At 32.4% G+C, this 15,640-nt stretch overlaps 1 protein-coding gene across 1 annotated transcript in view; it reads right to left on the reverse strand.

The window, feature by feature from the left end:
- FAM227B (family with sequence similarity 227 member B) overlaps positions 1–15,640 on the reverse strand; it is a 315,782-nt gene that overhangs the window by 249,653 nt on the left and 50,489 nt on the right. The window contains exon 9 of the mRNA XM_051980612.1: positions 8,780–8,914. Coding sequence (XP_051836572.1) covers positions 8,780–8,914 — 135 coding nt within the window. The remainder of the gene's footprint in view (positions 1–8,779; positions 8,915–15,640) is intronic.

Genomic DNA, 15,640 nt, shown 5'->3' on the forward strand with positions numbered 1-15,640 from the left:
TGGTGTACTTAAAATGACATTGAACTTAAAGAGTCAAGAGAGAATTCCATAGCCAGTATCTATCTATGTAATTTTAAGTAACTCACTTAATGTTTGTAAGGCTCAGTTTTTAAATCTTTAAAATGAAAGGATTTAGGCTATATGATCTCCAATGCCCTTTCTAGTTCTAACATTGCATGATTCATACTTGGCCTGAAATTCCCACTAACAGAATAAAATTTAGGATTAGACAAAAAAACAGGAACATTATCTTTACTAGGTTATTGAGGAAAAGGCGATACTTGTCATGTGAAAATAGAAGGAAGACTCAGAATCTTCTCTAACTTTTCTCTATTTGAAATATTAACTCCTATTATTGGTTAATTATCATCAAGGTAGACATAAGCATAGATAAGTACCTATGAATAGAAAAAAATTTCAGTGACAAGTCTTCCATTCCAATTATTATCATTATAGGTTATAATTTTATGATATACAATTTCAGTTTTAATTGGCTATGAGTAAAAATAACTGGATATTTTATTTAGAAACTGATAATAAATTATTAGATGGTCTATTTTATATTTTGTCATATTGAAATATACTTTATGTATTTTAAGCAGGTCCATTGTATTTTCTGGGGCTCATGTATAAAATGATGCTTGCACACCTAAATTGTCTATCTCACTTCATACACATATTCTGGGAAATAAAATGAATAATGTTCTGATTTTAAATCTCTTGTGTCATTTGACCTGGTTTAAACCATGAAGCATTTATAATTATGTATGACCAGGTCTATAGGTAATTACTCAATTGATACTATCATAGTAGCTCAAAAGTCTCCTTAAAGGGATGATAAACAAATTAATGGAATTAGTTCTGTTGTTCACCTAAGGAAAACAAGATTCATGGGATTCAAGGTCACCTTGTCTTTATTTCCTCATCTACAAAATAAAGGAGTTGGATGCTATTGCCTCTAAGGTCCCTTTCAACTTTAAATCTATGATTTTATGACTTTAACCATCTCTGTATTCAAAATATTATATGAAGAAGTAGAAATGGTATTTAAGAAAAATGAAATTGGAAAGAAGTTAGTCCAAAATGTGTATATTCTCTTTGTGTGTGTGTGTGTGTGTGTGTGTGTGTGTATACACACACACATATATATATATGTAGTGTGTGTTTGAATATAAACATGTGTGTGTATGTGTGTGTGTGTGTGTGTGTAAAGGGCTGAAACTCTTAAAAGATGTGCTTGAATCAGACAACGGAGCATTTAAGGCTAATTACCTATTAGACAATGATTCTATTGGCATATGTTTGGAAAAATGGCCCTTCTCACTATTCTGTGCTGGCTCTATGTTTGTTGTATACAGATAAAGGATTAGAGGGTGGAGGGAGACAAGCCAGACTTAATTTTCAGCAGGATGAGGAAGAAAAAGGTTGGTGGCAAGCCTGTGGCAATTTGTCTGTCTCCTTCACTTCTCCCCCTAAAGACCAAGAACTTTTACTTATCCTGACGCCAGCTGTTCTTGAGGCTTCCAGGGAGCTAGCCCATACTTTACATTTTATATATATGTGTATGTGTGTGTGTGTGTGTGTGTGTGTGTGTGTGTGTGTGTGTGTGTTATTAGTTGAAATTGAAAATTTGAAAGTAGGTATTAGTCCTTGAGTAATTTGAAAGAGGAGCAAACTCCCAAAGAATCACAAAAATCACAAATTGTAATACTATTGAAAAAGTGAAATAAGTAAATTTTCAATTCACAACTCTACTTTCTTCTCTACAAAATAGGTTTATAAAAATTATCTATGCCTTCATTAAAGGAATTTTTAATGAAAACATATAAAGTAGAAAGGCAAACTCTTGTAGATTTTTCTGAAGGAGTCCATATTTTAAAGGTTCATATCAATCTTTTGGTGAGGAGGATATATATTTTTTTGCTTGCTGATTTAAATATAGAACTTGAGTAAAGAAAACACAATGTAATCTAGATGACTTTCCACAAATGAAATGTCCTTTACATATATAACAAAATTATATAAGATATGATAGCTACAAAGAAAATTCTGTTCAATGATTTGCTAACTATCCAACCAAAGAGAAGTGTTAAATAGGGAAGTCAAAAATTGTCCACTAATGATTTTTTTTCCCCTAGAGTAGAAGATACTTTATATAAAGTTCAAATAAAAGGATTTCCAGTGGAAGTTATGTTCAATATGCCATTTATAAGGGCATGTTTTCCCATAAATCTTTATTAAAAAAACAACTATTCAATGTGAATCATCCCATAAATACAACTAAGTTTCCTTAGTGTGATCCAAGTAATCAAGAAATCAATTTAAATATCCACACTAGAGAGTAAAGTAGATGAAAAAACGTATATTGTTGAAATATTCAGTTAACACACATATGTAGAATTCTGTGTTAGACAGTAAGGGAAAGCAATTTTCATGTAAGAGATATCTCCTGAGCTCATTAAGCTTATAGTCTACTATAATTATCTATATGAATAGGGAATTACTCAGAGAGCAACAGAGACACATACAGTGTCTATACAACATATTATGAACAAGTTATTTATTAGAAATAATGTGAAGGATATTATCAAAAAGAATGTGAAAAAAGAAGATAAGCTGATTATGTAGCGAATTTGAGGGACAGTGACAGCTTGTGTGGTCTACTGGTATTCCCCCCAATATGAAGAGAACATGAGGAACCCTTTAAGCACCCTAGGTGGACCACCAATGATGAATTTATAGAAAGACATACACAATAGTTATACATGATAAGCAGACATGATATTGTGATTGGTGTAACTGGAGGAAATGCCTATATTGATGGGGTAATAGATTTACCGAAATGTGGGAGACCTTGTGGAGAAAGAAAAGAAGCTGCTTAGACAGGGAACAGAAGCCAAATTTTTTTTTAAAAATCCATAACATCTAGTATTTTTGCCATTTTTGCCACTAGTTTGAAATATCCCTGAACGATGTCAACTGACAAACCTTGATGAGTGAAAATTAATTCAACTTGAGTATATCTTGGAACAATTCATTTCTTATATATTTTATTATATTACTTTATTAAAGGTTTTTCTTTACCTTCTGCATTCCTTAATAACAACTGCATATACATTCTCCTTAAGTACTTGACAACTGAGTTTGCTGAAAACACAACTATTTGACTTATGGTTTAAAATGTAACAAAAGTATCTGGAATAAATTTTTTTTATAAATGGTTTTAGCCAAAATTCTCTTGCTGATAGAGCTAAAAGCTAAAAACTGGGGAAAATTAAGAAAATTATTCTTTGTAAAACACTATCTTCACACTGATGTTAAAAGTCTTAATGTGGTAATAGACTACAAAAAAGAAATGAGCATTAAGAAGTTCAGTCTTGTAAATAATTTAATAATGGGAAGCTGGCTTGTAAATCCTGAGGCATTCCAGATACTGAAATTCTATAACTGCTTACATTCCAATCCTAAAAAGGGAGATATTTTGCTTTTTTGTTTAGAAATCAGATTTTAACTATCCACTGTCTCTTTCATTAAAATAAAAAACAATAAGTTCTCTTAATTCTAGAGAAAATCTGTAGTTAGTTGATGACATTGCAGACAGCAAGAAAAAAATTATGTTTTTAGCGATCTAGAGCAGGGGCTCGTTACTCTTTTTGGTCCATGGACCCTTCTGGCAGTCTGGTGAAGTTTATAGATTCCTTTTCAGAATAGTGTTTTTAAAAATTATAAAATAAAATATACCAAATTACAAAGAAAACTAAATTTTACTGAAAATAGAGGTGTAAATTTTTCTCCCATTAAAGTTTATGCAATCTATCCATAGATTCTTGTGAGTTAAGAACATATTCTGGATGAAGAAATTCTAATACAGTCCTAGAAAATGTTCATTCTACTGTTTATTCATATAATTCAATTGGAAAAAGGAGCTGGTCTGGTAATATAGTGAAAGCTAAAGCAACGGATAGTCTGTGCACTTCACTGCTATCCATACAATGTTCAGAGATGTGGAGGAAGGTTCCAAGCAGGTGGACATCCTGTGGGCAATTTGTGATAGAGAAGGGAATAGATTTATATAGTTCCTACTATGTGCCATTAACTGTGCTAGAGCTTTACAAAAAAGTCTCAATTGATCCTCATGACAATCTTACAAAGTAGGTGATAGTATCCGCAGTCATATGTCTAGAAAATGTCTGAAGCTGCACTTAAACTTATTTCTACCTGATTTCAGGCCCAACATTCCACTCACTCTGCTATCTGGTTGCTTGAAAGGACAAGGTACATTCTTGCACAATATGAGAAGGCACCAATAAGTCATCATCTTGGAGAATATACTTCTCTACCACCACCCTACCACCCAAATCTTCATATATGAAGGTTCTCCTTGAATAGTATCTATATGAGGCAGCTAGGTGGTGCAGTGTGAAGAGTACCAGCCCTGTAATCTGGAGGATCTGAGTTCAAATCTAGCTTCAGACACTTAACACTCCTAGGTGGGTGACCCTGGGCAAGTCACTTAACCCCAATTGCCTCAGCAAAAGCAAACACAAACAAAAAAAAATAGTCTCTCTTAGAAGACAAGATTAGAAGGGAAGCAATAAACTGGGAAAGCATTTTTATATTCAAAGATTTTGATAAAGGCCTAATTTCTAAAATATGTAGAGAATTGACTCAAATTTACAGAATTCAAGCCATTCTCCAATTGGTAAATGGTCAAAGTATATTTTCAGATGAAGAAATTGAAACTATTTGTAGTCATATAAAAAGGTGCTCCAAATCACTTTTGATCAGAGAAATGCAAATTAAGACATCTCTGAGATACTACTATACAACTTTCAGATTTGCTAAAATGACAGGAAAAGATAATGACAAATGTTGAAGGGGATGTGGGAAAACTGAAATGCTGATACATTGTTGATGGAGTTGTGGATGGATCCAACCATTCTGGAGAGCAATTTGGAACTATATTCAAAAAGTTATCAAACTATGCGTATCCTTTGACCCAGCAGTGTTTCTACTGTGCTTATATCCCAAAGAGTTCTTAAAGGAGGGAAAGAGCACCACATTGCAAAAATGTTTGTGGCAGCCCTCTTTGTAGTGGCAAGAAACTGGAAACTGAGCGGATGCCCATCAATTGGAGAATGGCTGAATAAATTGTGGTATATGAATGTTATGGAATATTATTGTTTTGTAAGAAATGACCAGCAGGATGATTTCAGAGAGGCCTGGAGAGACTTACATGAATTGATGCTAAGTGAAATGAGCAGAACCAGGAGATCATTATATATCACCACAACAAGATTATATGAAGATTAATTCTGATGGATGTGGCTTTTTTTAACAATGAAATGATTCAAATCAGTTCCAGTTGTTCAGTCATGAAGAGACCCATCTACACCCAGAGAGAGGACTGTGAGAACTGAATGTGGTTCACAACATAGCTTTTTCACTCTTTTTGTTGCTTGCTTGATTTTATTTTGCTTTTTTTTTTTACTGGTTTGATTTTATTCTTCTTGTACAGCACAACAATTGTATAATGTATGCATACATATATTTCTACCATGTTTAACATATATTGGACTGCTTGCCATGTAGGGAAGGGCATGGGGGAAGGGAGGCAAAATTGGAACACAAGTTTTGCAAAGGTTAATGTTGAAGAATTGTCTAGGCATATGTTTTGAAAAAGAAAAAGCTTTAATTGATAAAAAAGTTGGAAAGGTAAGGAATTAGTGGATAACTAAAAAATATTTTAAAAAAATATTCTCTGTTAAAATTTAAATAACATCGAGGAGATTTTATCAGCTACGAACATCTCACTGAGTACTAGATATTTTGTGATGACAAATGAGAGCAATTTCTAGGAAAGGAGGGCAGATAATAAATTCATTTTCATTGAGGGAAGAATGATGTTTTGAAATTGGACACTTAACTGGAGAAAAAGTGACTTCCTAATGGAAGAACCTTTCCAGACAACCACCATTGAATGATATTGACAGAGAGAAGGGCATTAAGAAAACTAATTGGATATGATTTTTAAAATGCTATATTATAACCTCTGTTCTATCACTTGAGTTTTGGCATCTTTCAAATGAAAACAGTCATACAAAGATAGGTTTTAAAATTAAGCAAGAATCCTCTTTTTGAAAGTCAGCTTTTTAAAGTTACATTCATTCAATAATACTTCTAAGGTATGTACAAGTAGAGATAAGCATCTTTAAAGTAATCAAAGGAAATGGTATCAAAACAGGATATGAAGATTCCTAAGAACTGTATATTGATGTAGGAAATCTTTTATTAACATTGTCTATGTTCTACTGTATTTTTATTTATTTTATTACAAATTTGCCTATCATGTTTTAATCTAATAGCAAGGGAATGGAAACTCACAGCAATGTGTAGCAGATGGGCTACATAATATGTATAACATATCTGAATAACAAAGTTTGTATATGTGTGTGTGTGTGTGTGTGTGTGTGTGTGTGTGTGTGTGTGTTTGTGTGTAATAAGGGGAAAGCAAGGGAATCGAACTGACTAGGTTTCAAGACTATTTACCCTGAAGCCACTGTTGTTATTACTATAGAATCCTAGAAATTTAGGACAGGGAGAGAACTTATCCTTTTGGTTCAATGTCCCCATTTGACACATAATATTCAGATCCAAAAAATAGTAACTTGCTCAAGCTCATAGTTTGCAGCAGAGCCAAGACTACAATTCAAATGTCTAGACTTCAATTCCAGAGTTCTCTCCAGTACTATGCTGTGAAAGAAGATTAATTCTCTCCGTAAAAATGAAATACGTAAGTCTTTCCTTTTCAGGTAGAATTTTTATAGGAACACAAAGTTAGACATGAAGAGACTGAAGGGACTATCTAATCTCCTACTTGAACAAGAATTCTTTTTACAAATGTTCATCCTTAAGGAATTGTATTTTTCTTTTTTGATCCTCTTCTTTTCTCTAATATGACAAAACAACAACAACAACACACCCCCCCCCACACACACACAGAGAACACAAAACAAATCTTAAAGAAAATTTTGTTGTTGTCCTTAGTTTTCATCTCCATCTTCAAACTCATTCATCTTATATGTACTGAAAGTAGATAGAGCACAGGTCTTTGAACTGGGAAGATTCATCTTCCTGAGTTCAAATGTGGCCTTAGACATTTCCTAGCTGTGTTACTCTGGGCAAGTCACTTTACTATGTTTTGGTTTCCTCTTCTGTTAATCATTTCGATGATTTTTTTTTCCCTTGTGGAAGGGACCTGATAATATTGCCTTATAGAATTCCTATAAAGAAACTCCCAGTGAGGAAACTCCCTCCATCAATATAAAATTGCAATTGCTTTGTAACTTAAAAGTTTTAGTTTCCCCAAACATTGAGAGGTTAAGTGATTTGTCTAGGGTTTAACCAATATTTGTCAGAGGCAGAAGTTGAATCCAGGTTTTTCCTGACTGAGAGTCTAGTTAGTTCTTTAACCATTATGATAGCAGGATAATAGATTTAGAGCCTGAAGGGAATTTAGAGGACATCTACTTTGAACCACTAAGTTTATAGACAAATGAACTGAGGTCCACAGAGGTTATGTGCTATGCCCAGATTCACACTGGTTTGAGTTTGGGACATAAACAGGACCTCTTATTCCAAATTCAAACTATCAAAATGTCCTGTTTATAGAAAAACATTAAGTTTACCTAAATCATAATTAGTTACATTGTATACTATTTTATATAATAAGCTCTTTTTCCTATTTATAAACAGATTCCTTATCCACAAACACTTTTTCTAGCTGATTGAAAACAATATTGCTTAATAACTATCTTCTAGCTATAATAGTCAATGAATTACAAATTATTCTCTACAAAGTGGAATATTTTAGCTTTAAAGATAAAATTAATGAAAGTTATTAATTTATAAGGAAGATACAATTGAATTTATTTTCAGGTCTCCACAAGAATATTTTGTGGTTTCATTACTATTCAAATTGAGGGAATTTCCTGAAGTGTCTTAAGTAATTTCATCTACAGATGAGTTAGTTTAGTCATATTTCATCATCAATTGTTATGAACTATTATTGTTTCAAAGTCATTAAGACACTAAATGATTTTTTCCAGGTATTTATTTCTTCTAAAAATTTTTTAAAGTATGCTTGATAGAAAAGAAAATTCATGTTTTGTTTGAATAATAATGTTCATTAAAAAAAAAAAAACTTTATATTTTAAAACTCTTCCACAAGTCCTAGATTTTCAATTGGAAATCTTTCCCAATTTTATTTGGTATCAAATGAACATTAAACATGAAATTAAATTAAACATTATAGTTAACTTCTGAAAAAATTCTAAATACTATAAGATATAATGCCATCAATATCAAGTCTCTGAAATGAAAGTGTGTGTGTGTTTGTGTGTGTGTGTGTGTTTGTGTGTTTGTGTGTATGTATGTATGTATGTATAACCAAAGTTTAGAAATGTTTTTAGGTTTTCTTTAAGTTGTAGAAGGTATTTTTGATGTCTTATTAGCCCATCACAAACTTAATAGTCAGGACTAGTAAGGGAGGAGTTGAATATTATAAAATGGGTGATAGAGGTTAATTTTTTTTTAAAGATAGAAGGTAAAACAATGAGTAAAGAACATTAATTTAAAAAAGATATCACTTTGAAACTTTAAATTATTTTTCTTGTTATTCTGAAGTCATATGATACTTGTTATTATTAATTCCTATCTAGTGAACATTTGAGTTTGCTCATCAAATTTTATCCCACTATTTTTATGAATGTTAACTTACGTTTAATTGTAGCTTCTGTTTCTATAGAACTTTCTTTGTGAATTTGTTCAAGCCTTTTTATGTTACCATGGATTGTGATTTCTTCTAATGTACCAAGATTCCATTGATTCCAAATGCCTTTTGGAGGTTTTATACCTGTAATACCAGATTTATATTTAATCAGAGAAGAAATATCAAAACAAGATTATAATGACTTTTGTTCAAATAAACAGAAATTTGGGTTGCTAGGTTACTGATTTTCTTTTGCCTGCATCATTTTATAAACCTATGAAAGCTCAGAGAGGTTATGATTTACAATAATAAAATGAAAGTCCACATTGATTAAATCATAGATCCACAAAATTTTGAAATAAATGATAATGCTATTTAGCTTTTCAAACAAAACACATTCATATTTTTCTTATTTTACTTACCAGAACAGCCCTCATTTTATAGATGAAACTGAAGAGAGAAGTCAAATATATTGCATAAAGATATACAGAAGACTAATAGCAGAATTAGTAACCAAATTAGCTCTTCTAATTTCTATCTCCAGATTCATTTTACTTCCCCTGACAATACTAGAATTATTAGAATTTATTTTTTGTTTCTCTGTATTTCTTAAGATAGGCATTTATGAGGATTATACGATAATTTTAAAGGGCAGATCAGAATTTTCTCATTTTGTCTTGTTCTGAGTAGCAGATTGGTGATTGATCCCAGGGAATGAATCTATAGCAGAAATGGATAATAGAAAGAATTGAAGATACATATGCTCTATATTGGGCGGCCCAATTTCAGGAGAAACAGGGTAGAGGGAAAGTCATTAATGTAGAATTTGATGTCTCAACAAAGATACTCTTTCAAAGTTAAATAAGGATTCAACTTCAGCTAAAGAAGGGTTTAATCCAGAAACAGCAAAAAAAACAAAGGGTTTAGACGTGGAGCCAAGATGGTGGAGAGTAGACACATCTATCTCCGAGTTCCTCTTAATGTCTCTCAGATTAACACCACATAAAGCCTCTGCACTGGTTTTGGAATGATAGAACCATAACAAATTTCCATAGAAGATACTTTGGAAGAACTTCAGAAAAATCTATTTCAATTGGGCAGGGGCACAGATGCAGCATAGGGAGCCAGGGTGTTATGGTGTTTGTGTACCAAGGATTATACTGGGAGGCACTTAGGCTACTCTGTCCAAGTTAGAAGCCAGTGGATCAGCAAATTAGCTATGAGACATTCAATATAAGTGCAAAAGGCAAATAGTGAGTCTCTGAACCCCAGAAAAACATGGGACCTGGCCATGCCTACCCAGCATAAGTCAGTCAGCAGCAGTGGCCCCAGGACAACCTAAAGTGGCTGTCACCTGAAGAGGAAGCTCTTGGAACAATCTTCCCTTTGCCCTAAAAGCAAACCTCAACCTTTAAAAAATGAGCAAAAAGCAAAAACAAAAACAAACAAAAAACACTGACCATAGATAGTTTTTATGGAGAAAGAGAACAGACCTCAAACAGGCCTCCTAAAGGCAAATCATCTCCATATGAAGCCTCCAAAGGTGATTTGAGTTGGTCCCCATCTTACAAGACTCTCTTGGAAGAATTTTTAAAAACCCTCTTTTAAGAGGGTTAGAAGAAAAATGGGGAAAGGAAATGACAACTTTACAAAAGAATTTGGAAAAGGAAAAACAGAAATTATTTGAAGAAACCTACTTAAAAATAGATTTGATAAAATGGAAAAAAACATAAAACTCTTTACAAAATAGATATGAAAAAGAAACCAATTCATTGAAAAATAAAGTTTGTGAAATGGAAAAAAGTGCAATAAACAAAACACTTCATTTAAAAGTTCAGATCATGATGCAATAAAAATCATATGCAATAAAAGACCAGGGGAAAATAGACCAAAAGTTAATTGGAAACGAAATAATCTAATTTTAAAGAATGAGTGGGTGAAACAACAAATCATAGACACAATTGAAAATGGCAATAATGAGACAACATACCAAAATTTATGGAATGCAGCCAAAGCAGTTATTAGAGGAAATTTTCTATTTCTAGATGCTTAATTGCATAAAATAGAGAAATAGAAGAAATTAAAAAAAGACTAATTTACTTTGTTTTAAAATATGTATACTCAAAAACAATTTTTCTTTAAATATTGGCAAAACATAGTCCATTGATTTATAACATGAAATATCCATATGCTTCCAAATAATCATGATACTTTATTTTTCCATGACAAGATTAGGGTACATTAAGATGAACTTATCATTAACCAAAGAAGCTGAATATTATAACTTGTTTGAATATTAGAGATTCCTAAATGACAATTATAATAAAGGCATTTTACATAGTGTATCTGTTGCCTTCTTTGTTGTGAGGATGGTCTAAACCAAGGGATGATCCAAACCCAGGGGAAAATCTAAACTGGTGATGTCAAACTCAAATATAAATGGAGGTCACTGAACATACATCAGGATTAGTATCATATTCACTAAGTTTTAAAATGTGATATTATCTATCTTTTGCTATATTTTTATTTTTTATTTTTGGTTGAGGCAATTGGGGTTAAGTGACTTGCCCAGGGTCACACAGCTAGGAAAGCTTAAGTGTCAGAGACCAGATTTGAACTCAAGTCCTCCTGATTTCAGAGCTGGTGCTCTCTATCCACTGCACCACCTAGCTGCCCTCCCACCCCCTTCTCACCTTTTCATAATTTGTGAGAAATCTAAATTCTGGTTTTTTGTTTGTTTGTTTGTTTTTATTTTTTCACTCTTAGAAGAGAATGGATCCATCAATCCCTAATTTTTTTTTTAATATTATGAACCTCCATAGCAGTCTATTGAAGCCCATGGACCCCTTTTCACACTAATGTTTTCAAATGAAAAAAGCAAGATATATAGTATGAAAAGAAAATTAATTATTTTAAAAGATGGTTATCAAGAACATTTTTTAAAATACCAAGTTCTTGGACCCAAGGATGAAAATCCTTGACCTACTCTAACTGATTTCCTGCTACTCTTTTTCAGTTTGCCTCCTCATTAATTTCTACTTTTATATTTTGCTTCTGGTTTCTAAAACTGAGTTGGCCCTACCAGAAGGACTTAAAAGCTGCTATGAGGAATAATTAGTTCCTAGAATTTGCAGTAGGATGCACCAGGCAGAAAATCTAAAAGTATTCTATATATTTTTGTTGATTTCTTTCTAAACTAAAGAAATTTGAAATTCTATTATTATGGATTTTAAGGTAGGAGATAATTTATCCTCAACTTTCCATCTTTTTTTCCAGGAAAAAAATCTAATGCAATAGATAAATAAGTCTGAGTATCACAGGGGAAATTATAATAATCAAAACCAGATCTTTTGTGATACAGCCAAGAGGGAGCACATAAATGTCAGAAAGAATATAGCCAAGAATGTGTCCATTGGGAAACCCATGGCTTAAAATGTTGTTTCTGAAAAAGTGTGACCTAAAACTATTCGCCAACTTGTCTGGCACAAACATATTAAAAATCAAAAGGTTATTTGATGGAATCCATAAGACATGATTTTATGTTTTGCAATCATCAAAAATGTATATTGATAATATCAAAATTAAGTATATATGTATATACATATATATGTAATACTAAATACGTTGTTTATTCCATATCAAAAGTTACTCACAGATTGCTAGAATCATCTGAGGTCAATGCTTTTGCTTATAAATGAAGGAAATGTAAGTGAAATTAGTCCAAAATTTCCTGTAAAACTAGAAATTGCATGTTATTTCTTAAGAGAAAGAGCCAACTAAGTAAATTTTAATTCTTAAGGGAAATAATCATGAGCAACTTGCTCAATTGTAATGTTTCGGTATGCTAAAGCACTTTACCAGGAAAAAGAAAAACTAATAATAAATGAGCTTACACTACAAGAAACAAACAAAAACTAAAAAAATTCCGGAAGATTTTCAGAATCCAAAAGACAATTGAAAAGTAAATGAATAATGTATAACTTGACTTTTGTAGGAGAATGGATGAAAAAAGAGCATGTTGAAAAGATTATTTTTTATGTGGATAGGAGGTAGGTTTTGAATTAAAGAATTAAAGAAGAACAAGAAGAAAAAAATCTTAGATATTAGAGAAATTTGGTTAAAACTCAAACAGAAACTGGAACCATTAAACCATAAATAACAATGTACAAGGATCCCTGCAGGCCTCATATTAACTTAATTTTGAAATATAAGGCTATTTATGTTTTGTGTTTTTATTTATTTTGTTAAATATTTCCCAATTGTATTTTAACCTGGTTTGGGCTTTGTGTTTGATACCTCTTTATTTAAGACTTAAATACTTAGTATTTTAAGTCTATATCAGTAGAACAGAATTATTATTATATTTCATCAAGCTGGACAAGCTCTAAGGATCATTAAGCACTATCTAAAATGTCTGAACACTAAATTGTCTGAGATCTTCTCAGAATCATACTAATCATAATTCTGATTCACAGCTCTTCACTTCTCCCTTGACTGAGTTCTCTTTTTCCAGATAAAAATTACATGAATGTATAAATTGTCTATATAATCCTTTTATGTAAGGAATTCATTCATTAAGGGAGTTCCCTGATCAATTTGATGAGCTTACAGGGTAGTGAGTCTTGGATTGGGACTTTGTTTCTATGTTATTATTTATAGAAAGTGTTAACAAAAATGAATGAGAAATTAAACTGTGTTCTCTTTAAAATTATCACTCTGAAACTGTGTTTGCTTTTGATCTGTGATCCCTTTTGGAGTCTGAGGTCCTGCTGAGGAAGGCATGTCTCCCCAGATAAGTATCGTTATTCAATTAGAAATTTTGGTCAAAAAGCATCCCATTGATCTTTTGAGGATGCAATACCCTTTGAATTCTAATTGGAGATCTGGGCTGGATACCAATAAGCATCTAGGCCTGGGAACTTTGGCTTCCTTTTCAACCTGAAGCCTGAAACTTCAAGATTCCTTTAAAGGGCAATTTCTGAACTCACTCTTTGCAGAAGGTCCAAAGCAGCTGAAAGTAGGACCCAGCCCGCTGAAAAGGCATTCTCTTCTCATTGTCAATTTCCTTTTCCCTAATAGAACTTTGCCACCCAAGAAGTCAGTCTCTTAGCAAAACTGGCTTCCTATCCAACAATAAACTTCCATTTTTTGTCAATTTAATATTTCAGGTTTTGTGAATTCTTTCATGTTGAACCTCTGCGCTGACCAAAAGGGGATTTTAACAACTCTCTGACTGCCACTAACCTCATCAAAAAGGAAGAGAAACAAGAAATTCAGAGAAATGGTAGCACTGAATGCTATCAATAAATATAGAAGGGTGAGGTTTCAGAAAGGATCATCAAATTTGGCAACCAAGAAATCATTTTGGAAACAGAAAGGGACATCTTCATGAATTCAAATCTTGTTTTAGACACTTTGTGTCTATGTGACCTCTGGGCAAGTTTGCTTCATTTTCCTCATCTTTAAAATAAATTGGAAAAGGAAATGGTAAACCATTCCACTTTCTTTGCCAGGAAAATCCCCTATGAGATCATGAAGAGTCAGATATGATTAAAACAAATGAACAATAATGGTGAAAAGTGCTGATAAAAAAGAAGAGAAACAAGAAAGAGAACTCTCACAAAAATCCAGAAAGATGGCAGCATCATATGCTGCAGGGAATTAAGTGAGGTTTCAGAGAAGGCCATCAGATTTGTCAATTAAGAGATCATTGTTGCGATAATTGTGGAAATATATAGAGAAGAATTGTATATGTTTAACATACATTGAACTATTTTCTGTCTAAGGGAGGAGGTAAAGGGAAGGGAAGGAGAAAAAATTTGGAAAAAATGCTGAAAATTATCTATGAATATATTTTAAAAATAATAAAAAAAGAAAGTTGTTTTGTAACATTGCCAGGTTAAGGGACCTTGCCCCTGGTTACATGGATGTTATTTGTCAAATGCATACTATCTATAATGCATACTTATTGTAGCTATTAATCAGTGTTTCATGTTTCCCCTTAAAAAAGGAGATCATTGCTGGAGAAATTAATTTTAGTTAAATGTTGGAGCCAAAAATCTATGCTACAAAGGGCTGAGATGTGGTAGAGAGGAAAAAAAAACCATTGTGTTTAGACATATTTTGAGATATAGAAAAGAAGGAGTTAATGGTAAATGGCTTGTTTTCCTTAGAAAAGCATGAGACAAGGGAGAATCAGGTCCAGAATACCTATTTCTTTGGTTGTTTCTTCATTTTTTGATAGATGCAATTAACATTATAGCAAACTAAGAAAGTATTAGCTTTTGTTATTGAGAATGCTCCAAGAAATGTCTTGAGAACCAAAGGCAAGATCTTATACTACTAAATCATGCCTTTAAATTTCTCTCCTCTTTCTTCTTTCTATTTTCTTGAAACAGAGTCATATTCTAGTCATGGATCTCCTCTCATCAAATCTCAATGATATCCATGGGGGCAAAATGACTCTTTGCACTAGTATTTCTCATTCACCTACTTTATCACAATACTTTGTTCATGTGCAGATAGTTCAGAGACTAGAATCTTTATTTCTGTCTTCTTTATAAAACTTTGAATAGGGAGAATTTCAAATATCTCAATAGTTACTCTTGCTTCATTGTAGCCATCCTTGATGATTAACTGAAGTTTGGGGAATATATGACATTTTCCTTATTTTCCCTTCGTTTTTCAGTTCTCAAGCCTTTTTAAAAATAGCATTAAAAGAATTCAAGCAAATGTATTTTTAGGGTATATACTATCCCTGCTTAAGAAGCCATCATTCTTTTATTTTAAGCTATGAAAAACAGTTTTCCTTCCAATTCTTCCTTTGCCTTCAATAAACAAGTGAGAAAATATTTCCTCTGGTTCTAAGGA

Source organism: Antechinus flavipes, chromosome 2, assembly GCF_016432865.1.
Source record: "Antechinus flavipes isolate AdamAnt ecotype Samford, QLD, Australia chromosome 2, AdamAnt_v2, whole genome shotgun sequence".
In the NCBI taxonomy this organism is placed as follows: domain Eukaryota; kingdom Metazoa; phylum Chordata; class Mammalia; order Dasyuromorphia; family Dasyuridae; genus Antechinus; species Antechinus flavipes.